This window comes from Orcinus orca, chromosome 5 (assembly GCF_937001465.1).
Source record: "Orcinus orca chromosome 5, mOrcOrc1.1, whole genome shotgun sequence".
Lineage (NCBI taxonomy): Eukaryota > Metazoa > Chordata > Mammalia > Artiodactyla > Delphinidae > Orcinus > Orcinus orca.
Window position 1 is genome coordinate 93,132,077 of NC_064563.1, and position 24,488 is coordinate 93,156,564.

General features: G+C 40.5%; 1 protein-coding gene across 1 annotated transcript; it reads left to right on the top strand.

The window, feature by feature from the left end:
• Positions 1-3,257: 3,257 nt before the first annotated feature.
• DPPA2 (developmental pluripotency associated 2) lies at positions 3,258-22,649 on the top strand. Its single transcript, XM_033432240.1, has 9 exons — positions 3,258-3,510; positions 6,412-6,468; positions 7,893-7,921; positions 13,138-13,285; positions 14,924-15,084; positions 15,505-15,558; positions 15,958-16,216; positions 19,754-19,949; positions 22,541-22,649. The coding sequence occupies exons 1-9, from the start codon at positions 3,258-3,260 to the stop codon at positions 22,647-22,649; spliced, it is 1,266 nt and encodes a 421-aa protein (XP_033288131.1).
• Positions 22,650-24,488: the final 1,839 nt, after the last annotated feature.

A 24,488-nucleotide genomic window follows, 5' to 3' on the forward strand; every position in this document is an offset into this window, starting at 1 on the left:
ATAGGTGTATAGTGGTATCTTAATTGTGATATTAATTTGCCCTCCATATAGCTTCTTGATGGAGTGGCTGTTAAAGAATTTTGCTCTTTTTTTTGGCAGTGGGGTTGGGGGTGGGGATTGTTTTCTTATTATTGAGCTTGAGGAGTTCTTTATATATAAATTTAGAATCAGCATGTCACCTTCTGCAGCAAAAATCCTTTAGGGATTTTGATGAGTTTTCCGGGTCAGTGAGTAATGGGAAAAGCAGCTTGTTGCGGGTCCAACAGGAGAGACTAACTCTAGAAAAATGATATTTGGTATTGTGTTGTAATGTGTTAGGGATAGTTATGTTTCTTGCAAGAAGAATACATTTAAGTACGTTCCTCTGTAAGAAAATATCTAGCCTTAAGTAGAATGCAGTGTGTAAGGAGTTCTGCAAAGTAGCAGAAGGCAATAATGGAATGCAGGTGAGTTGTATGTAATGTGGAAGGTATTAGGAAATGAAGATAACAGTCAACTGTGTTAAATTCTAAGACTTCATTGCCCTAGATGGTTAATATAACTCAACTACAATCTAATGCAACGATATGACCTGTGAGTGGGGACTACAGAAACACAAAAGATGACACACATGTATGTTGGGCAAAGTGTTAATGACCTGCCAAGATTAAGGAAGTAAGAAGTCTAAGACCTAGGTTTGAGACCAGATGTGCTATTTTAGTAGATGGTTGATATTGAGTATCTGTCACCTGAATAGCAGTGATCATAATATTTATCTCACAGGATTATAAAGATTAATGAGATAATATATAATATACTTCATAAATTGACAGTCTATGCAAATGCTCTTTATGACTATTTTATTAAACTCTTTCTTAGCTTCTGTTCTTCAATGTTAAGTTGCCCCGAATAGAATACTTCCCTAGCCGAGCAGTCTGCCTCCTATGGATGGGCTGTCTTGAACACTTTGGGTAGTTGGTGCCAACAACATAATTTGAGTAGTGACAGCAAGTTTAGCAAACTGGGAATTTGTGCTGCTCAGAACAAAGACGGGAATGTGAATCCTTTTATTAACTTTAATTTCCCTCTTATTCTCTCCAGAAAAAATAAACAATTTATGAGAGATTGTGTAAACATGCATTTTTTTTTAAAAGTCACTTGTTGGGAAGACATTAATGCTACAAAATCATAATTCTTACGTTGAATCATTTTGCCTAATTTTGGTATAAAGCAAGGCCAGAGAAAGCAGACAGATAGAGAAGGGGAGGATATTATTCTTAGTGTCTACTACCATACATTACTCTCTCCATACTTTATTTTGAACTATTGAGATAAATAATGTTCATCTTTTGTTTTTTTTGTTTGTTTGTTTTGTTTTGTTTTGTTTTTTGCGGTAAGTGGGCCTCTCACTGTTGTGGCCTCTCCCATTGCGGAGCACAGGCTCCGGACGCGCAGGCTCAGCAGCCATGGCTCACGGGCCCAGCCGCTCTGAGGCTTGTGGTATCTTCCCAGACTGGGGCACGAACCCGTGTCCCCTGCATTGGCAGGCAGACTGTCAACCACTGCGCCACCAGGGAAGCCCAATAATGTTCATCTTTTAAAAAATGGTAGTAATACCTTACTTTTGAACACTGATCATGAGACCTGTTTGCAGAATATGCTCACCTCAGCAGAAATGGTCCAGAAATTGTCACATTTGAGAGGAGACCAGATATTATCCAGATACAATTGGAAGAAAAAAAAAAATATATATATATATATAACTCAACTAAAACCAACCCCTCCCCCTCAAAAAAAAAGAGAGAGAGCAAGAGAGAGAGAGACCTGATATTAGCTAGTCCAGCAATGCCTCAGCGCAGACCTAAAAGAAGGAAGAAGATTGCAGTGGTCACTACCCTCGACATGGCTAAAAGATTTGTGATAAATAACTCAGACAAAGGGACTGTATAACTATTACATTCAAGAAAAGGTTCAAGATCAGACAACCCTATTGTAGTTGCCCTAGCTATTTTTACTGCCACTTCTGAGTCCTGGACCCAGAAAGTCTCTGGTAAGACTGATAATAGTGCTGGTCAGGAAGAGGTAAGAAACTCAATTTAAAATAGCTTCAAATGGAAATAAAGTGATGGAACAAGCCACTTACTATTTAACAGTCCATAGGTTGGGAAATATTTTTCCATAAAGCTTCTCTCCATTTGCAGCAGCTCACTTACTACGGGCAGATGTCAACGTTTTTCCTGAAATGATTTCTAAGCCAAGTGGTTTGGCCCCTGCTCTTTTCCCATCATTGAGTGTAATTATAATTTCAGAGGGAAGAATAAAGTGTTGATGTGCTCAGACGAGGAATGCCCCAACCTAAGTATACTCTATTTCTCTTCCCTTTCTTCAAGGCATTCAAGCAAAGGGAGTATAGCATTATGGTGTGGTGATCACGCAAATGTGCCTTTCAACTCTGTACTGCAGGTCACTGGCCCCATCTTTAACACCACTGCTGTGAAGTTCACACCTATGCTATAACTCCCATCTGCTCCTCCCAGCCACTAAGTGTAGCAGGAATTCTAAAGCAGGGGCATTCTTATAGCTTAGACTCAAGGACTCTTTATCAGCCTTGCTGAAACTTCCTTAGAACTGCACTGCAGTTCAAGACTCTTCCTACCCATACTCCCTTCCTTCTCCTTCACAGGGGTCAGACCTACGTCATGGTCTGACAACTCTCCCAGCCTTCCAGCTCCCTTCTTACTTTCATTCGCAGTTATTTTCTATACCGAATCTCTTGCATACCTAATCCCTTCTTGACATCTGCTTCTTGGAACATATGAACAAATACCTATTGTGCCAGGAGCAGTCAGGAAAACCAGGTAATAAGATGAGATTCTGGAACTGGCTCACTGACCTGCTGGTGAACACAAAAGGAGAACATTCTGGGTGCTATATGGGGGATGGATAATCCCTGGCCCACAATGGTGGTCCAATTGCTGAAGATTTTACTGGAGGTGATCTGGGAAAATGTCCTTGTAGAGGGGAAGGCCCTCACAAATGCAATAATTCAGGCATTTGGAAAATATAGGTGTAAAAGCAACTACAAAGTTAGTGGAGTTGGCTGGTTACTTGTAAGTCATATTAATGTCCATCAATAGGATAATGAGAAACTGAAGGCCATTAACAAGCATCGGAAGATGAAGTATGAGATGTGAGAGCCAAACAGCCCCTAGTCATTTACAGAGGCCCACATCTCCTGATGTTAGATGAATGGACACAGCAAACAGAAGCTCTAATAGATGAAGTCGCAGAGCTACAGAGACTTAAAATTTGAGCCGAGGCAGCTCTATTATGCTAAAGTCAGCAACCTGATTGGGAACATCTTGGACCCTGAAACATCAGGTGGGGGTATGGGAGTGGGTGCCTGTGAGAGTGTCGGCTCTGTAGAGCCCTGTGAATTCTCAGACTTTACAGAGCTGGTCCGTGGTTCCCCAGTAAGAACTAACACCACCTGTATGCTGGAGGATGCTGCCCAGGCCTCTCCCCCGAAAGGTAAGAGTGACAGGTACTCCCCTCAAAAGTTCCTCCAAACTCCTCTCCCAGCTACTAGGCCAATAACTGAGAATTACATTCCAGCATAACCCAGCTGAGAAAGTGATGAGCCTGGCAAGGGAGGACAGAGAATATCCACCAGAGGATCCGGAGACATTAGCCAGTATGTTCTGGCAGGAGCTAGGGAAATAATTCTTGTGTTAGGTTTTAAAAGCAACTGACCAAAAGGACTGGAATACAACATTAGATAAGAAAGAATATATTGTCTTGGAGGCATATTTTCTCTTTGCACGGGATTCACTATCCTAGCAAGGATCCCAGGAGATGGGACAAATTCACTGCTAGGATGATTCTTAGAGGCCTAGGGCAAGTGACAGCCAACACTGAGCAAAGTATAAATGCCCAAGCTGCCCTGGCAGAGGGTAGAGGAGGGAATAAAGAAGCTGAGGAAAGTGAACCTGCAGGGATGGACAAGTTATGTGAGGCCAGACGCCTACCAGAGAATGTTCCTCAGGAGGACCCAGCATTCACCAAGGCCAGCAGGAACATGCCGGAGAAGGGAGCACCAGTATTGCTGAGACAAGGCTGATGGTAGGTGAGGCAGTCACAGAGTTGGGCTTGTTAATGTCATTCTGGGGATTATGGTCCCTGAAGTAAATGAGTCATATGGTGCTCTTAACCAGCAGAAACCAGGAGGCTGCAGTTACCAGGAGGGTTGGAGGGCAGCCAAGGGGGTTTGATTCACAGGAGGCTGTGGAGATGGTTAGTAGTGCATGACAGCTAGGGGCAAAGTAGATGGGCAGCCAACAAGAATGCTGCTTCTTTTTTTTTTTAATGTGGAAGTAAACAATTACTTGTATTTAAAATTTTTCCAGTTTTATTGAGATAATTGACATATAACATTGTACAAGTTTGAGGGGTACAACATAATGATTTAATACATGTATCTATTATGAAAAAGGATGCTTCTTAACAGCTACAATCAAAGTCAAGGATAGAGGAGCAGGAGGCTGAGGGCAGTCATTCTAGTAAAAAGTCACCATCTCTTGCTTAGCTCCCAGACCTCAGCTGATTTTCAGATCCAGAACCCACTAGGAGGTGAGATGGCGGCTTCCTGTGAAGAAGGACCCTGTAACCACCATAACAAGTTTTTGTTTGTTTGTTTGTTTGCTTTTGTTTTGTTTTTTTGCGGTACGCGGGCCTCTCACTGTTGTGGCCTCTCCCGTTGCGGAGCACAGGCTCCGGACGCGAAGGCTCAGCAGCCATGGCTCACGGGCCCAGCCGCTCTGCGGCATGTGGGATCCTCCCAGGCCGGGACACGAACCCGTGTCCCCTGCATTGGCAGGCGGACTCTCAACCACTGCACCACCAGGGAAGCCCCCATAACAAGTATTTCTTATAATTATTCCCCCGTCTTTCTCCAAAGGGCTATATAGGCATTTAACGATTTGACTGTACACTGGAAAAGAGAAATGAAACATTTTAAAGACTCTTGGACACAGGATCTGAATTGACTTTGATACCCAAATTATCATCATGACCCCCTTTTTGTTAGGTTGGGGGCTTAAATCAGCCCCATAATAGCTGAGTCCTGGCTAAAGTCTAGCTCCGGTAGGCCCACTGTTTTTATGAAGACACCCAGGGATCATTTTCTCAGTCTCTGAATGTATAATTGGAATTGATATACTTGACAGATGAAGTAACCACCACATTGGATCCTTGGCCTGTGGGATAAGAGCTATCACAGTGGGGACGCCAATTCTAAACCTCTAAAACTACTTCCTGTGACTTCTCTGGTGGTCCAGTGGTTAAGACTCTGCATTTCCACTGCAAGGGGAGCAGGTTCGATCCCTGGTTGGAGAAATAAGACCCTGCATGCTGCGCAGTGCGGCCAGTAAATAAATAAATAGAGTAATTTCATTAAAAATAAATAAATAAAACTGCTTCCTATCTCACCCTGGTGCGCACAGCACAGACACTAAATTCCCTATTTATGAAACTCAACTTGAGGTAACATACATCAAGCATCATAGAGAATGGGTTGGGAGACTTCCTTCGTGGCGCAGTGGTTAAGAATCCACCTGCCAATGCAGGGGACATGGGTTCAATCCCTGGTCCAAGAACATCCCGCATGCTGCAAAGCAACTAAGCCTGTGTGCCACAACTACTGAAGCCCCCTCGCCTAGAGCCCGTGCTCCACAACAAGAAAAGCCACTGCAATGAGAAGCCCGTGCACTGCAACGAAGAGTAGCCCCCACTCTCTGCAACTAGAGAAAGCCCACGTGCAGCAACAAAGACCCAACACAACCCAAAAAAATAACTAAATAAAATTAAAAATAAATAAATTAAGAAAAAAGAATGGGTTAAGGATTTCCCTGATCTGCCCTCCAATGCAGGGGACACGGGTTAGATCCTCAGTCACGAAACTAAGATCCCACATGTCACGGGGCAACTAAGCCTGCGCACTCTGAAGCCCTCATGCCGCCGCAAGGAAGAGCCCACGGGCTGCGACTAAGACCTGATGGAGACAAAACAAACAAACAAACAAACAAAACACACAGAATGGGTTGAATCTGAAAAAGAATGTGTGTGTGTGTGTGTGTGTGTGTGTGTATAAAACTGAATCATTTTGCTGTACACCTGAAACTAACACAACATTGTAAATCAACTATACTTCAATTAAAAAAAGACAGGATAGGTTGGCTGGGAGGTAATATGATCAGTGAGAGATTTCAATAACGGGTTAGAGATGCTTTAGACAAGAAATAAGGCAATGGCAGTAGAATTATAGGAGAGGCAAAATCAAGCAAGATGTGTACATGTTTGACTCCACAGGACTTTGACCTATTGGAGTTTAAGGAGAAGGGGTGTTTTAAGCAGTTGTTACGTTTCTGCCTTTAGATGACTGGGTGGATGATAACACATCTCAAGAAGAAATACCAAAGGAGGTGAACGTTGGTAAGGATGTCACTGAGTTTACTTCTTACTAAGTTTGAAGTGCATAGCCCGATATGCCAAAACTTGGGTCAGTAAGGCAGGCAAAAAGATTGGGCTAGAAATACATATATGAGAGTCATCAGCATGTAGGTGGAGGTTGAAATTGGAAAAATGGATGAAGCTGCTCTAGAAAAGCATGAAGCATGATCAAGAATAGAGAAATGCAACCTCATGGGACATCAGTGTTTTAGGAGTTAGGTGGGGAAAAGGAGACAGAAAAACTATTAGACCAGAAAGGAAAGGAACTAGACAGAATAAAAAGTTATGTTCAAAAAGTTGAACTGGGCTTCCCTGGTGGCGCAGTGGTTGAGAGTCCGCTTGCCGATGCAGGGGACACGGGTTCGTGCCCCGGTCCGGGAAGATCCCACATGCCGCGGAGCGGATGGGCCCGTGAGCCATGGCCGTTGAGCTTGCGCGTCCGGAGCCTGTGCTCCACAACGGGAGAGGCCACAGCAGTGAGAGGCCCATGTACCGCAAAACAACAACAACAACAAAATTGTCCTTCCCACCTCATCTCCCCTGACTGCCGTGCTCTGTCCTAACCACATCTTCTGAGTCATACAGAACAGAGGATAGACCTTACTTGTCTGGATTCTGAATTTAAGATTCTCCTAATTGTGACTGTTGCTTCATGATAGAGAAGAGATATTTTTTTCAGAAAAAAAAAAAAGCAAAAATGCTCATTTATTCTCGATCAGAAGACAAAGATCTGTAACTACCGCTCTAAAGTAGAAATGAATTTTCAGTAGTGCTTGGAAGTGGGAATTTCTTGAAATGAAGGATGTGGCAAAGTTGGGAACATCTTTCAGAGTGCATCTTTTATCTTCCTCCTCAGAAAACTGAAGAACTCAGTAGCTGTCCCTTCCACATGAGAGTGATACCGAACCATAGTTTCCAAACTGTTTCTCAGCACCTGAGGGTTCTGTGGGGATGTCTTATGGTTTTTTATTTTTCAACCAGAGTTGCTCCACTTTTATCTGTTACATATTGGTGCTCCATGAACATTTACTATTACAGAGCATGTTCCTTTGATTTAAAAAAAAAAAAAGAAAAATTTTGAAAAACATTTATCTAAACAAAAAAATACAATGTATTTAAATATTTAACTTACAATATGGTAAATAAAATATATTTGAAATAGGTAATGCATTTTTATTTCAGAACCATTCTCTATTATTGGAATAATATTAGAATCCAAGTATACATAAACAATTTTTTTTTCTTTTTAAAATCTCTACCCTACAGTCTAGTTTATTTTCTATAGCTTAACATCCATTTAGTGGCTGCTTTTCAGCTTTGAGGTATATACTGAGCCCTAAACTGAAATTGGTGTAATATGATTTGAGTCCTTTGTTGTGCCTAATTAAGAGCCTTCTCTAAACCAGGCACTGAGCTGAGCATGGGGAGAATAAAGGTGAGTCTGAGAACTTCACAATGTCACAGTCTGACAGGAGAGAGTCAGGTCAGTCCGTTATCAGCATTTACAGCATATCCATTAGAGCAGCAGCACAGAGAGGACCATCTACTCAAAAGGGAGTTGGTGGCATGGTGTGGGGGGCAGGGAATAGAGGCTGATGCAGGATGAATAACCAGCATTGATTGAGCCTCTGTTCTGAGCCAGATACAGTGCAATGCTCTAGGTTAGACCATTGCTCTCTGGAGCCTGCTGTCTAACTGGGGAGATGAAGTTAAACAATCAAAATTTCAAATATATACAGATTTAAAGAAATTCTATGAAGAAAAGGAATAAGAGAATAACAGGAGTAAACTCTTTTAGGGTCACTACAGGAAACTGGCATTTACACTTAAAGAACAGGATAGAATGCTAATTATAGCTACAATGGCAACAGTATTACAATATACAGATGTATCAAATTAACATGTACACCTTAAATTTACACAATGTTATATGTCAGATATACTTGAATTAAAAATAAGTTAAAAAAATAAGTTTAAAGAATGCGGAGTCAAATGAGTGAAGAGAAAGGGAAAGAGTGTTTTTTTTTTTTTTTTTTTTTTTGCGGTACGCGGGCCTCTCAGTGTTGTGGCCTCTCCCGCTGTGGGGCACAGGCTCCGGAAGCGCAGGCTCAGCGGGCCATGGCTCACGGGCCCAGCCGCTCTGCGGCATGTGGGATCTTCCCAGACCAGGGCACGAACCCGTGTCCCCTGTATTGACAGGCGGAGTCTCAACCACTGCGCCACCAGGGAAGCCTGATCAAGCTCATTTACAATAAATGCAGAGGATAGAAGACTAGCTTAAAGTGGAAGTACAAATGAAATTAGCAAAACCTAGGTATAAAACTACAGGAAATTCACACAATTCTTTAAGCAATAATAAGAACAAAAACAAAATTTGTGAGGAAAATAAAAGATGGAGGGAGAATTTACAGATTAAAGAAAATTTAAGGTGGGAATTCCCGGGCGGTCCAGTGATTAGGACTCCGTGCTCTCCCTGACTAGGGCCCGGGGTTGGATCCCTGGTCTGCTCAGGGAACTAATATACCACGTGCAGCGTGGCCAAAAAAAAAAAAAGAAGAAAAAAGAAAAGAAAATTTAAGGCACATATCCTTTTTTAAAAAATTTTTTTATTGGAGTATAGTCGATTTAAAATGTTGTCTTAGTTTCTGTTCTACAGCAAAGTGAATCAGTTATACATATATATATCCACTCTTTTTTGTTTTGTGTTTTTGGCCACGCTGCGCAGCTTTCGGGATCTTAGTTCCACTACCAGGAATTGAACTCGTGTCCCCTGCAGTGGAAGTGCAGAGTCCTAACCACGGGACTGCCAGGGAATTCCCATATCCACTGTTTTTTAGATTCTTTTCCCATATAGGTCATTACAGAGTTTTGAGAAACATGCCCTGTGCTATACGGTAGGTCCTTATCTATTTTATATTAAGGCACATACCTAATCACGGTGTGTAGCCCTTATCTGGATCCTGATTCCAACAGATTGTTAAAACAAGAAAATGAGAGTATGAGATAATTGCGTATTTAAATACTGCTGGATGTTTAAACAGGCTGAATAGTGCAATAATATTAAAAAATTATTTTAAATTATTTTTAGATATGAAAAAGATATTGTAGCTATAGTTGGAAAAAGTCTTTTTTTCCACCGAATTTATGAATGAAAACTATGAAGTCTGGTATTTCTTTTAAAATAACCCAAGAGAGGGGGAATAGGTGGTGGTTTAGATGAAAACAGATTGGCTGGGAGTCAATAGTTGTTCAAAGCTGGATGATGGATCCATGAGGGCTGGTGATATTACTGTCTTCTTTTATTCTTTTTTTTCAGCTTTATTGAGATATAATTGACAAATAAAATTCTAAGATGTTTAAAGTGTACATTGTGATGATTTGATATAGGTATACACTGTGAACTGTCTGCTTTTATATGTTTGAACTTTCCCATAATATAATATTTTAAAAAAACAGAGGGGAAAACCCAAGAAAATAAATAAGATAATTATATTGTAATAAATGCTAAGAAAAGAAATATGGTAATGAATGGTCTTCCCACTTGAAGTCCCATCCTAACCTAAGGCACTGGAATCAAACTGTTCAGGTTACCAGGTCAACTCCCTTCTAAATCATCCAGAAAAAGCCTGTAAGTAGGGGCCACACCCAAGTGGGGAGATGGAGTGTTTTCTTGGCTGAATCTCTATGGGCCAATTCAGTTTCCATCTTGGAAGGGAGGAGCCAGGATTCCAAGCATTATCTGCCTAATCCAAAACCATTTGGTCACACCCTGATCTAGCCAATGTTTACAGACTTTTAGGTGCATAAGAACAACCCTGAGGGCTGGTTGAAGCACAGATTTCTCGGTCCTGCCCTTAAGGATCTGATTCTGAAGGTCTGGGGTAGAGTCTCATAGTTTAATTTTCCAACCAGTTCTTCAGCAAACTGAGGCAGAGCCCTTGCACTTTGAATATAATATAATATTTAAGTTAAACTGATCTCGGCTCCCTGGGTCCTGAGACTGATGGACCAGACCATTTACCTAGGGGAAGAGAAAGCCCATCGTGAGACCAGCGAATGTCAGAGTTGCCATACTGTTTGTGAATATATTTTCCTTTAGAAACTCTGGCTCCTTTAGAGTGACCTATAAAAACATCTGTGACTTTTCCTACCTCCTGTCTCATCACATCCTGCCCCCAACATTATCCTCCAGCAATTCCCAAGTTTTTGCAGTTCCTTCTCCTGCATTCATTAGTACATCACTTGCCTTAGCATTATGGCTTCTGCTGTTCTTATTCTGAATAGCCAAACCTTTCCCTTCGACTCAGCTCGCCATTATTGCAGGCTTAAAACCTGTGTTTAGATCTAGATCCAGAAGAGATCATGTTATCCAGTCCCTACAATCTAAATCTAATCTCCCAGTGAGTGAAACACCCATGGGCATAAATCAGTTATAAAATACCTTTGAACTTCTATTCCCTCCACAAAGCATCATTCAATCCATCACCAATATTGTTTACAAAGATTGTTTATTTGTTTGTAACTTGTCAACAAGTGTTTGTCATTTTCAAGTTTCACCTAAGTCTCACCTTAAAGGAATAAAACCCAAAAATTTTTTTAAAAATCAGGAGTGATATTAATTACCCAATAACTTAACTCTTGCCTAATAGACAAGCCTGGGTATAAAACTGATGAAATTATCACACTGTCAGATAACAAGGGAGGGGGACAAAGAGGAGGAAGGAAGAGAGCTCTTCTGGAAAACAGGAAGTAGGAGACATTTGCTTATAAAAGGAGAAATTGGACTAGAAACCTCAGGTTAAGAGGATTAAATTGCAGATATCCTTAACATTGCCGGCTCTGCCTTTCTCTGAGAGTTCCTTGGAATGGCACACCCAAATTGTGAGAAGGTAAGTTTGGTTTGAATTTCATTTATTTTCCCACAGATTCACTTTTTAAAGCCTTTCTAGAGCTCACTTATATTTCCGTCTTTCTGGATGTAAGACATCTCTATCTGAGAATCCTCCCTTTGCAAGCGAATTATTACTTTTCTTTCATGTGATTGCGGTATACAACTTGGGTGAAAGTAAAAAAGGAGAAACTAAATATTTCTGTTCCTAGTTCAAAGTAAGATATTTATTTTGTAGAAAGACATGTTGTAGCTGGGCAAGATAAAACGGTAAAGAAATGGAGAGCTGCCGTAAAAAGAAAGTGAAAAGGGTAACGTGGATAAGGTCAGAAAGTGACGTGACTAGTAGGTTTCTTTCCCCCAGGAGTAAGAAGCAAACCTACTCCCAATGTCCTTGGTACCAAAGGGTTTCCTGACTAGGTCTGGGTAGTCCTGGACTAGAGGAAAATATAAATTGAGTAGGTTTCATAGGTATTTGCAGGGGCCACTATACCGGGCTAGAGAACTGAATTGGCCAATATGAAGTATATGATTATGGGCAAGTCATATAGCTGCTTACCTCTTGAGTGGAGTGATACTCTCCCAATATAATGTCCTTTTTTTTTTTTAAGCTGACCAGTGAAATGTTTCCTGGAGTGCTTTGAAAAAGTGGTGTACAAAGGCAAAATCCTTTTTGCTAGCTAAAGTGCAGAGCAAGGGGAAGTCTTTGAAGAGATTTAAACCGGCTGCGGAGGGACGGGCGGGCGGGGAGTGGGGGGACGGGGACTGGCCTGGCCGCATCGGATACACTTAGCTGTTCAGAGAAAAGAATATTGCAATTGAGCTGGAATGGAGTTTATTCACCCTTGGATTGGAGAGGAAAAGCTAGAAACTTAAGCATACGTGACTCTATGTTATCGGTCATTTAATTTCTGAGCCTCAGTTGCCTAATTTCTAAAATATGAAAACTAATAAATTACTACAAGTATGTTATAGGATTAAATGAGAAATACAAAAAGCTCCTGGCACAGTGCATGAGGACTGTACAAAACCAGTAAATATCAGTTCCTTCCTACCTATCCACTTTATCTTTCATTCATGAAATTGTTAAAAGAACACTGAGTGTCCACTCTGTGCTGGGCACTGTGTAAGCCCTGCGACAGCAATGGAGGGTAAGACAGATACCTTTGCTCCCCTCCGGTCGTGGGGCTGAAACAAGGTTGGTATGGCTGAAGCTCAGAAAGCTCAGGGCTCTTAAGCTGGAAAGGCAGGCAGGGGGCCCGGCTGTTCAAGAACTTACAGGCTACACCAGGGAGTTTTGTCTTTTAACTGAAGTATTTTGAACAAGCAGGAGAGCAGTCTGCAGAAAGGAGCCAGAATGGATTGGAATCACAGGAGATTACTGATCCTGCCAGTGATGATAACGTGAATCACACAACAGAAGATGAAAAGGCAGAAACACCTTCTACACAGATTTAGGAGATAAAATGAAAGTATTTGGTGTTTTAACTGATGGAGAGGAAGGCCATGAAGGAAATGGTTTCCCCAAACCCAAGATCTATGCTTTAATTTCCTCTTATCATCCACATGTAAATCTGCTTTTGCCCATTTCCTCATTGTTTTTCCCATCTAATAAAGGGACTATGAATCAATACCAAATTCAGGGAATCTCAGTCTTTCCATCCAGCTATTGGCTTCTCATATTCATTAGTTGTGCCATGAAAGTAAACATTTTAGTTGTACAGCATTAAATGAGAATCAGTGATTGAGCCTTGCTTTTCCAGAATTTCTTTGAAGAGGTCTTAGGTGAAGAAAATATGGTTCTTACATTGATTCCAGTTAATGAGGAAATTGTTGAAGACCATCTAACGGAACCAAGTGTTTCTTCAACTTCAGAAGTCAAAGTGGAGTCACTGAGTCCAGATAACCAAGGTATGAGAACAACAGGGTGAGCTCAGTTTGCTGCTCCTCCAGCTCTGGAAGATTCTTCTTCCCCTGTCCTTTAACTATGCAACACCCAGCTTAAATCTCACCTTGATTATCTGTGGTAGGAGATTTCTCAAACTCTCATACTGCTCATTTGCTAAGCACCATTACTGTCTTGCTTTTAAAAAGACACAAAAACTAGGCATGTGGGCTTCCCTGGTGGCGCAGTGGTTGAGAGTCCGCCTGCCGATGCAGGGGACACAGATTCGTGCCCTGGTCCGGGAAGATCCCACATGCCGCAGAGCGGCTGGGCCCGTGAGCCATGGCCACTGAGCCTGCGCGTTCGGGGCCTGTGCTCCGCAACGGGAGAGGCCGCAACAGTGAGAAGCCCGCGTACCGCAAAAAAAAAAAAAAAAAAAAAAACAAACAAAAACCCAAAAAACTAGGCATGTGGAGTGCTTTGGACAGAGCATGACCTCATGGGGCAGCTAGATGTGAGCTCAAATTCCCAACCCATGAAGTTCAATCTTCTTTCCATTTTTACATACTTCTTATGAAAACCAAATCATTCCGAGCTTTTTTCATTTTCTTTTATTTCGAGCTTTTTTGAGATATAACTGACACATAAAACATGGTGTAATTTTAAGGTGTACAGGGTGATGATTGACGCACATATATATTGCAAAATGATTACCAAAATAAGGCTAATTAACACATCCATCACCTCACTTAGTTAACTTTTCCCCCACTGTGGTGAGAACATTTTAAGATTTACTGTCTTCTCAATTTTTAAGCATACATTATACGATTAACTGTAGTCACCATGCTATACATTAGATCCCTAGAACTTACTCATAACTGAAAATTTGTACCCTTTGATCAATATCTTCCCATTTCCCCTACTCCCAATTCCTGGCAACCACAAATCTACTCTCCGTTCCTGAGTTCAGCCTTTTTAGATTCCACATATAAGATCAGATGGTATTTGGGAGACTAAATCATTTTGAAAAGCATCTAGTCTTTTGCTTGGTGAGCAATTGTTGATCAAATATCTAGCGGCTCTTAATATGACCCTTTGTATCAGGTCTTCATATGAAGGCATTGAATAAGTATTTTCAGAATGATTTTATTTTGGGGGCAAATAACGAGGGCTTCCAGATAAAGTAGACAGTGATAAGTTAAGCAAAGTGATGTGAGACAAGGTACATTTTCTCTGTAGAGAAAAATGAGGCAGGTTGACAGAATGGAGGACCATTGTTGGATGAGGTGGTTTTAATTGTTTCTGTAGGGACAGATATTTTGTGGTCCAACATCTACACATTTTGGAGGAGCAATCCAATATAATGGTCTATCCAGGTGGTTGTTTATGGCTGCAAAAAGCAGGTTGCTATAGGTAGTGTAAAAAAAGTGGAATTTAGAATTTCAAAATGTGTATTTGAGTCCCAGTTCTGCCATTTTAATGGTGGTGTGATCTTGGGCAAGTCCTTTAACTCCTGAATCTATTACCTTATTTGTAAGATGAAGAAAAATAGTTGATATGTACATGTACAAATTGGGTTATGAGAGATAAGTGAGAACTTCGTAAAATTTTAAAGAATTTGCAAATATTACATTATTACTACTTTGGTTCTCTTCTTTTCTCAGTTCATCCTCCTCAAACAGATGAACAGTTCAAAGCTTGCCCAACATCTAGTTGTAGTAAACCAATTTATCCCTTGCCAACCATATTGCCTCCAATTAACAACGTGAGTCGGGACACTTTGCGGAAATGGTGCCAACAACTTAATTTGAGTACCGATGGTCAGGTGAGTGCACTGGTAGGAATCTCTGGTGCTTGCAATAAGTATGGGAGCTCTGCCAGCTTTTAATTTTTTAAATTAATTTTTAATTAATTAATTAATTTTAAATTTATTTATTTATTTTTGGGTCTTTGTTGTGGTGCATGGACTTCTCATTACGGTGGCTTCTCTTGTTGTGGAGCATGGGCTCTAGGTGTGCAGGCTTAGTAGTTGTGGCATGTGGGCTTCAGTAGTTGTGGGCCTGGGGCTCTAGAGCATAGGCTCAGTAGTTGTGGTGCAGGGAATTAGTTGCTCCACGGCATGTGGGACCTTCCCGGACCAGGGATTGAACCCATGTCCCCTGTATTGGCAGGCAGATTCTTAACCACTGTGCCACCAGGGAAGTCTGCAGGTTTTAATTTTTATTTCCCTTCTTAATTTCCTTAGAAAATAGAGGTTTATCTGAGACTCCAGAAACATGCTTATCCTGAAAAAGATCAGGTGAGTGAGGAGTGTCATGATGTAAGTTCTGATTGTGAATTTTTCCTCCTCTTCACCATCTCTATATGGTGGCAAGGTTTCTCAACCAAGACAATTGACATTTCCAGCCAATTAATTTCTTTTTGTCCTGGGGCTTGTCCTGTGCATTTTAGGATGTTTAGTAGCCTAAATATCCATGGATTCTACCCACAGTCTGTCAGTGATCTCCCTCCCCCTATACACAGTTTTGACAATCAAAGTTTCTCTCAGTTAAGAACCACTGCTCTGAGGGAACTAATATTCCTAAACCCTTCCCACACTGACATACACAGGTCAATGTACGAAGAATGATAAAATCAACCCAAATGTCCTTGGGGCAGTGACGCTTCACTGCATACTCATCGTGAATTCCATTTGCAGTATATTCCTGAATCATCACGGGAGGCCAGATTGCAGTCATGTCCAGGGAAACACAAGACGGTGACCAAGACAGCAAGTGTTCAGAAAAGGAAGATGAGTGAGAATGAGGAAAGGACTAACATGGTTGAAGTGATAACTTCAGCTCAGGCAGCCATGTTGGCAGCATGGTCAAGAATTGCTGCAAGAGCTGTTCAACCTAAGGCTGTAAATTCACGTCCCCTGCCTACCTCTGTGGAGTGCTTTCTGCCGCAAGCTTCCGGTAAGATCAACCTTAAAAAATGGTTACCATGCCAGAGAAAAAAGGCACACTTTTATTAGTCCAATACTGATGGTAGTTAAAGGGAAAGCATTATTAAAATATCTGCAGATGGGACGTTAGGTTCATAGAGGGCTTATCTTGTGATTGATACAAAGCCAAGTTTTGCCTGAATGGCTCTCTGAGCCAGGTGGCTGAGTGGGGACACTTTCTCATCGCTAAGCACAGATCCAAGGTGGGAAGAAAGCATAATCTGGTAATGTGGTCAGCCACAGCCTGAGGTCTTCCCCTTTCTATTGGATCGGAAGAATTAATTAAAATGACCATGGTTCAAACCCTCGTCTTACCACTTCCTAGGTATGTGACATTGGCCAGTTACTCAGCATAAACCCTGGTATCCTGATTTATAAAATGAAGATTTCAGCTATTCTACTTGATAGAATGATTGTGAGGTTTATGAAATACAACTTGGTATCCTAAAAGTAGGCAATGATAATTAAAATATTTGGGGCCCCTGTCCTCTTGAGAAATCTCGAGAATAGCTTAGCCCCATCTTTCTCCAATTCCTGCTCCACTCTTTGATATTTCTGTTTTCATTTCCATCAGACCCTACCTCAGACCAGCACAAAGTCATTCTCTTTTTTGGCTTGAATTCTTTTCCTCTCTCCATCCCATTTCCAGAGGTGTTCTGGATCCTCTTTTTCTATTACTAATTAACTTATTTATTTTTGGCTGCATTAGGTCTTCGTTGCTGCGGGCAGGCGCTCTCTAGTTGCTGAGATCCGGGGCTACTCTTTGTGGCAGTGCGCAGGCTTCTCCTTTTGGTGGTGGCTTCTCCTGCTGCAGAGCACGGGCTCTAGGTGCGCGGGCTTCAGTAGTTGTGGCACGCAGGCTCAGAAGTTGTGGCTCGTGGGCTCTAGAGCGCAGGCTCAGCAGTTGTGGTGCATGAGCTTAGTTGCTCCGTGGCATGTGGGATCTTCCTGGGCCAGGGCTTGAACTGTGTCCCCTGCATTGGCAGGTGGATTCTTAACCACTGCACCACCAGGGAAGCCCTACTCATCCTTTTAGTTCCTCTTCATTCAGCAGTTATCAAGCACCTACTGGGATCCAGGAGTGTGCCTAGCCACATTCTTTAAATTACTCTTTTAAAATTTATTTTTTAAAATTTATTTTATTGAAGTATAGTTGATTTACAATGTTGTGTTAATTCCTACTGTACAGCAAAGTGACTCAGTTATACATATACGTATACATTCTTTTTCATATTCTATTCCATTATGGTTTATCACAGGATATTGAATATAGTTCCATGTGCTATACAGTAAGGCCTTGTTTTTCATCCATTCTGTGTATAATAGTTTGCATCTGCTAATCCCAAACTCCCAATCCATCCCTCTCACACCTCCTCGCCCTTGGCAACCACAAGTCTGTGTTCTCTATGTCTGTGTGTCTGTTTCTGTTTTGTAGATAAGTTCATTTGTGTCATATTTTAGATTCCACATGTAAGTGATATCATATGGTATTTATCTTTCTATTTATGACTTACTTAGTATGATAATCTCTAGGTACATCCATGTTGCTGCAAATGGCATTGTTTCATTCTTTTTTATGGCTAATACTCCATTGTGTATATGTGCCACATCTTTTTTATCTGTCAGTGGACATTTAGGTTGCTTCCATGTCTTGACTATTGTAAACAGCTCTGCAATGAACACTGGGGTGCATGTATTCTTTCGAACCATGTTCTTCTCCAGATATATGCCCAGGAGTGGGATTGCTGGATCACATGGTAGCTCTGTTTTTAGTTTTTTAAGGAACTCTGTACTGTCCTCCATAGTGGCTATACCAATTTACATTCCCACCAACAGTGTAGGAGGGTTCCCCCTTCTCTCCACATCCTCTCCAGCATTTGTTATTTGTAGACTTTTTAATGATGGCCATTCTGTATGGCGTGAGGTGGTACCTCAGTGTAGTTTTGATTTGCATTTCTCTAATAATTAGTGGTATTGAGCATCTTTTCATGTGCCCGTTGGTCACCTGTACGTCTTCTTTGGAGAAATGTCTATTTAGGTATTCTGCCCATTATTTGACTGGGTTGTTTGTCTTTTTGTTATGAACTGTTTGTAAATTTCAGAAATTAAGCCTTCGGCGGTCTTGTCATTTACAGATATTTTCTCCCAGTTCATAAGTTTTTTTGTTTGTTTGTTTATGGTTTTCTTTGCTGTACAAAAGCTTGTAAGTTTGATTAGGCCCCATTTATTTATTTTTGCTTTTATTTCTTTTGCCTTGGGAAACTGACCTAAGAAAACACTGCTACAATTTATGTCAGAGAATGTTTTGCCTATGTTCTCTTATAGTATCATGTCTTATATTTAAGTCTTTAAGCCATTTTGAGTTTATTTTTGTATATGGTGTGAGTATGTGTTCTAACGTCATTGATTTACATGCAGCTGTCCAACTTTTCCAACACCATTTGCTGAAGAGGATGTCTTTTCTCTATTGTATATTGTATATTCTATTATATATGTCTTTTCTCTATTGTATATTGTATATTCTTGCCTTCTTTGTCAAAGATTAATTGAGCATAGTGTGTGTGTTTATTTCTGGGCTCTCTATTCTGTTCCATTGATCCATATGTCTGTTTTTGTGCCAATACCATGCTGTTTTGTCTTTTTTTTTCATGCTGTTTTGATTACTGCAGATTTGGAGTGTTATCTGAAGTCTGGGAGGGTTATGCCTCCTACTTTGTTCTTTTTCCTCAGGATTGCTTTGGCAATTCTGGGTCTTTTATGGTTCAGTATAAACTGTAGGATTATTTTTTTAGTTCTGTGAAAAATCATGGGTTATTTGATAGGGATCACGTTAAATCTGTAGATTGCTTTGTGTAGTATGGCCATTTAAATAATATTAATTCTTCCAATCCAAGAGCGTGGTCATCTCTACTCTTATTTTATAGTCTGACTGGGGAGATTTTATAGATATTTAAGCCTACAGTGATTGCTCCTTTCTCTCAATTTCAGACACTTGATATCTATAGGACTTACTACTCTGTTGTCTCTCAAATATCCCATCTCTCCAATTAGATTGTTCCTTAGACTTTTAAAAAAGATCCTTTTGCCTGTTTTCTATAGTTGAGGCAGTACAATGTAATGGTTAGGCAAATTGGCTGTGAATCAGAATACCTAGATCCTTGTTTTGGTTCTGGGAAAATTATGATATTTTAACACTGTAAGCTTCACTTACTTCACCTGTAAATAAGAAAAGTAAATAGAAGGTAAATATTAATGATGTTCTTAAGAATAAATGTATTAATACATGTAAGTCACTTAGCAAAATCCTGGACACAAAGCAAGTTTTCCAAAAGTTAATTGTTATTGTCCTCTGTGCTATGTAGTTTATGAAGTTAGATTACACTGTCTTTTGGTCTACATTTTCCATGCTTCTCATTCAGTTGATTCAAGAGTGACTCACTGAGGGATTGGATTGGGGTACGGTTACCTGATTGTAGCAATTTATGTTTGCTTCTTTTTCCTTGCCTAGGTGTCCGGTGGTGTGTGGTCCATGGCAGACCACTCTTGGCAGACACAGAAGGTTGGGTTCGCCTGCAGTTCCATGCAGGTCAGACCTGGGTGCCTAACACTCCCAGGAGGATGATCTCTCTCTTCATGTTACCTGCCTGCACTTTCCCATCCCCAGACCTAGAAGATAATATGTTATGTCCTGAATGTGCTAAGAGGTAATCCTTAAGTATCTTTCTAAATATGACACACAGAACAATAGATGTCTAGATGGGTTTCTGAAAAATTTAGTAGGAGAAGGCAGAGGGCAAACATGCTGTTTTCTTAATTTGCCATATACATCAGGCAAAAATAGAAAGCAAAAATAATTTAGCAGGGGCTTCCCTGGTGGCGCCGTGGTTAGGAATCCACCTGCCAATGCAGGGGACACGGGTTCGAGCCCTGGTCCAGGAAGATCCCACATGCCGCGGAGCAACTAAGCCCGTGCGCCACAACTACCGAGCCTGTGCTCTGGAGCCCGTGAGCCACAACTACTGAAGCCTGTGAGCCTATAGCCCGTGCTCCGCAACAAGAGAAGCCACTGCAATGAGAAGCCATGCACCGCGAGCCCCCGCTCGTCACAAGTAGAGAAAAGCCCACGCGTGGCAACGGAAACCCAATGCAGCCAAAAATAAAAATAAATAAAATAAATTTTAAAAAAATTTAGCAGTGGATTAGAACTCAGATAAATGTGGCTTCTTCTTAGCAACCTTAACAAGGTAGTTGACAAGTTAAGACCTTAACTGCCTCAATTTTAGAGAGATGTGTTTTAAGAAAGAAAAAATTAGGTTCTCACCGTATGTCAGATACTTAGCTGGGGATACAAAAATTAGTAAGACAAAACCCATGTAGCATGTTGAGATGAAAATGAGTAAGAGATGCTATGAAACTATCTGGAAAGGACCTATATTACAGTGACTTAGGGAAACTTCAGAAGGGATTACATGTACTGAGGAAGAGTTTACCAGTTAGAAAGTAAAAATTTGGGCATTTTGGTAGTTGAAACAGCCCCTACCAATACATGGAAGAATATGACCTGCTTACATTGCAAATAGGCCAGTATGATTGAAGCTTATATTGACATATAAGTCTGGGAAGGGAAGGAGTAGACTATTGAAGGTTTTATATCTATATTAAAGGTCTCATATTATCCTGTGGGTCATAGTTTCTCAGTCACTTTTGGGACATAGATTTCTTTGAGAAAATAATGATAACAACATCTTCTCCACTCAAGAAAATACACACTGTGCATACACATAAGCAGTGCTTTAGGTTTTATATAGACGTGGAACTCATGAGCACAAAATTCAGCTTTTGGTGATAGAATTGGATGGAGGTGATGCAAGATGGGTGTGAAGGGAAATTAGATTTTTATTTTTTTATAGTTATATATTTTTAAAATATTTATTTATTTGGCTGCATCAAGTCTTAGTTGCAGCACACAGGCTCTTCACTGTGGCATGCAGGATCTTTCATTGCAGTGTGCGGGCTCTTTGTTGAGGCTCGTGGGCTTCTTTCTAGCTGTGGAGTGTGGGCTTAGTAGTTGTAGCACATGTGGACTCAGTAGTTGTGGCACGCGGGCTCTAGAGCATGTGGGCTTTGTTGCCCCATGGCATGTGGGATCTTAGTTCCCAGACCAGGGATCGATCCTGCATCCCCTACATTGGAAGGCAGATTCTTAACCACTGGACCACCAGGGAAGTCCTGAGGTTTTTTTGTTTTTTAAGAAAGTAGATTGAAATCTTGTGACAGAGACTAGATTGGAGTGTCAGAGATTACTATAATAATTCTGGAAAGATGTAATTTATGACCTTGGTAAAGAATTTGAAGCGGAATGGGACAAATGTAAGAGTTGCAGGAGTATAGAGAACAGAATGCCATCTTATTAGAGGAAAGGCAGAAGTTCAGTTCAAGGGCAAAGAATGATACATGGGACATGCTTCACATGGGTCTAGTGTTCAGAGAAGTATGGGTTAGAGAGAAACATCTTTGGGAGTCATTAACATGCAAACTGAACATAAGAATATGTAAGAATTAGAAGGGACTGCAGAAGAACCTTAAAAGAGAATTAGCTTATCGATGGCAGGTGAGCAATGAAGACTGAAAAAGTGCAGTTAGAGGTTGGGAAATAAATGAGAAAAAAAGCAACGGGTTGAGAGTTTCAGAAGGAAATAGTTGGTAGTGAGATGGCCGTGTAAGATTATGGTTAATGCAGTGTTGCTGGGAATGTGAGTTTGGTACACCATTGGCGGTCTTTTTGAGAGTATGTTGAGAGGGTCAGGTGATAGTTGGAGCAGAGCATGTGAAAAACTAGGAACAGGTCATATTGATGATCTCTACTACCTGAGCTAGAGGAGATAGCAGTTAGTTGAGGCAGTAATATCAAAGGAGCTTGTTTGTGTCTTCCCTTCCTTCCTTCCTTCCTTCCCTCCTCTGTTTCTTTTTAATTTTTAATGGGAATACCAAGAGTAGTGTGAACAGAGAGAGGATGTGGGGAGAAGCTGTGAGGAGGAAAGGGAGAGTATGAAGATAAAGGAAGTAGAACCAATTGTAGTTTAGAGAATAGGAGCCCTGATATTAAGTGGACAATGTTGTTCCTTTGCTTATTACATAAAATCTTTTTACCCACCATCCTAGGGTTGTGGGGCAAACTACTCACAAACTCCAGAAGGGTATTCCTCATTTTACTGGTCATTTTCAAGGGGCTGGTATGTAATGGTCTACCTTATTCTAACCATTTTCCAAAATTTTTTTCTGACTTGCTTTATAGGAATAAGAAAATTTTGAAAAGATTAATTGCAATGGGGAAGAAGAAGAAACCTGGTTTGGACATACCAACATCATTGCTTTTAGATGGGCCATGTCTTAATACAAAATAAATGGTTAGCGGAGGAGAAGGGGTGGGGTGTGGATGAAATGTGTGAAGGGGGGTAATTGTATGGTAATGATGGTAACTAGACTTATATCAGTTTTGTAGTGTACACAAATATCGAATTACTATGTTGTACACCTGTAACATAACGTTATATACCAATTTTACCTCAATATAAAAAAATGTTTGTTAGCATACACCAGTGAAGCCACCAATCCTGGACTTTTGTTTGTTGGGAAGTCTTTGATTATGATTCAAACTCCTTACTAGTAATCATGAAAAAAAAAAGAGATAAATGATGGAGAGCCCACAGTTAAAGTGACTTGCATCCCAATGATTGCTATGCTCTGTCCTCGCCATCCTCAATGTTGCCTGATGCTTTCAGTACAGATGGGAATGTCTGGATTCTGTACTGAGGTTTACCAAAAAATGACTGTTACTGCTGCTTCAAGTACTAGCTATATAGAATGTAATTTGGTTTTATTTTAGTTAATAGATTTTTGTTTTTTTAGCAGTCTTAAGCTTTCAGAAAAATTGAGCAGAAAGTACAGAATTCTCAAACACCACCCCTCCTCCCCACCCCATTTCCTCTACTATCAACATCCTGCCCCCGAGAGGCACAGTTGTTGAACCTACATTGACCCATCATTGTCACCCAAAGCCCATAGTTTATATTAGGGTTCATTCTTTGTGTTGTACACTCTATGGGTTTTGACCAATGTATAATGACATACTCATCATTTTAGTGTCATACAAAATAGTTTCACTGTGCTATAAAAATGTTCTGTGCTCCACCTATTTAATACTTTCTCCCCCCAGCTCCAGACCACTGATCTTCCTGTCGGCATAGCTTTGCCTCTTTACAGAATGTCATGCATTTGGAATCATACAGTAGCCTTTTCAGATTGACTTCTTTCACAACAGGAAATGTATTTAAAATTCTTTCATGTTTTTTCATGGCTGGATTGCCCACTTTTTAATGCTGAATACTCCATTGCTTGGGTGTACCATAATTTATCCATTCACATATTGAAGGCCACCTTGGTTGCTTCCAAGTTTTGGCAATTATGAATAAAGCTTCTATAAACATTTGTGTGCAGGTTTTTGTGTGAACATACATTTTTCAACTCATTTGGATAAATATCAAGGAACATGATTTTTGAATCATAAGAGTATGTTTAGTTTTGTAATAAATTGCCAAACTATCTTCCAAAATGGCTGTACCCTTTTACATTCCCACCAGCAATGAATGAGAGTTCCTTCTGCTCCACATCCTCCCTAGCATTTGGGGTTGTCAGGGCTTTGGATTTTGGCCATTCTATCTTATTTTTTTAATAAATTTATTTATTTTATTTATTTATTTTTGGCTGCGTTGGGTCTTCGTTGCTGCACGCAGGCTTTCTTTAGTTGCAGCAAGTGGGGGCTACTCTTTGTTGCAGTGTGCGGGCTTCTCATTGCGGTGGCTTCTTTTTGTTAATTTTTCTGGATTAATTAGTATATTTAGAAAATCGATGTTCAACATGATTGATATAGATGGATCTGTATTTGTTTTCATCACCCTCTTTTTGAATTTTTTTGTCTTCCCCTCTTTTCCTTCTCATTTTAGTTGAACGTTTTATATGACTCCATTTTTTCCCCTCTCCTGTATATCAATTACACTTTCACTACTGTTTTTTCTTTGTGTGTGCTTGCCCTTGAGTTTGCTATGGTTACTAGCAATCAAGTTCTTTTTCTTTTCTTTTTTAAATATAAGTCTTTTTTTAAAAAATGAATTTATTTATTATTTATTTTTGGCTACATAGGGTCTTTGTTGCTGTGTGTGGGCTTTCTCTAGTTGCGGTGAGCA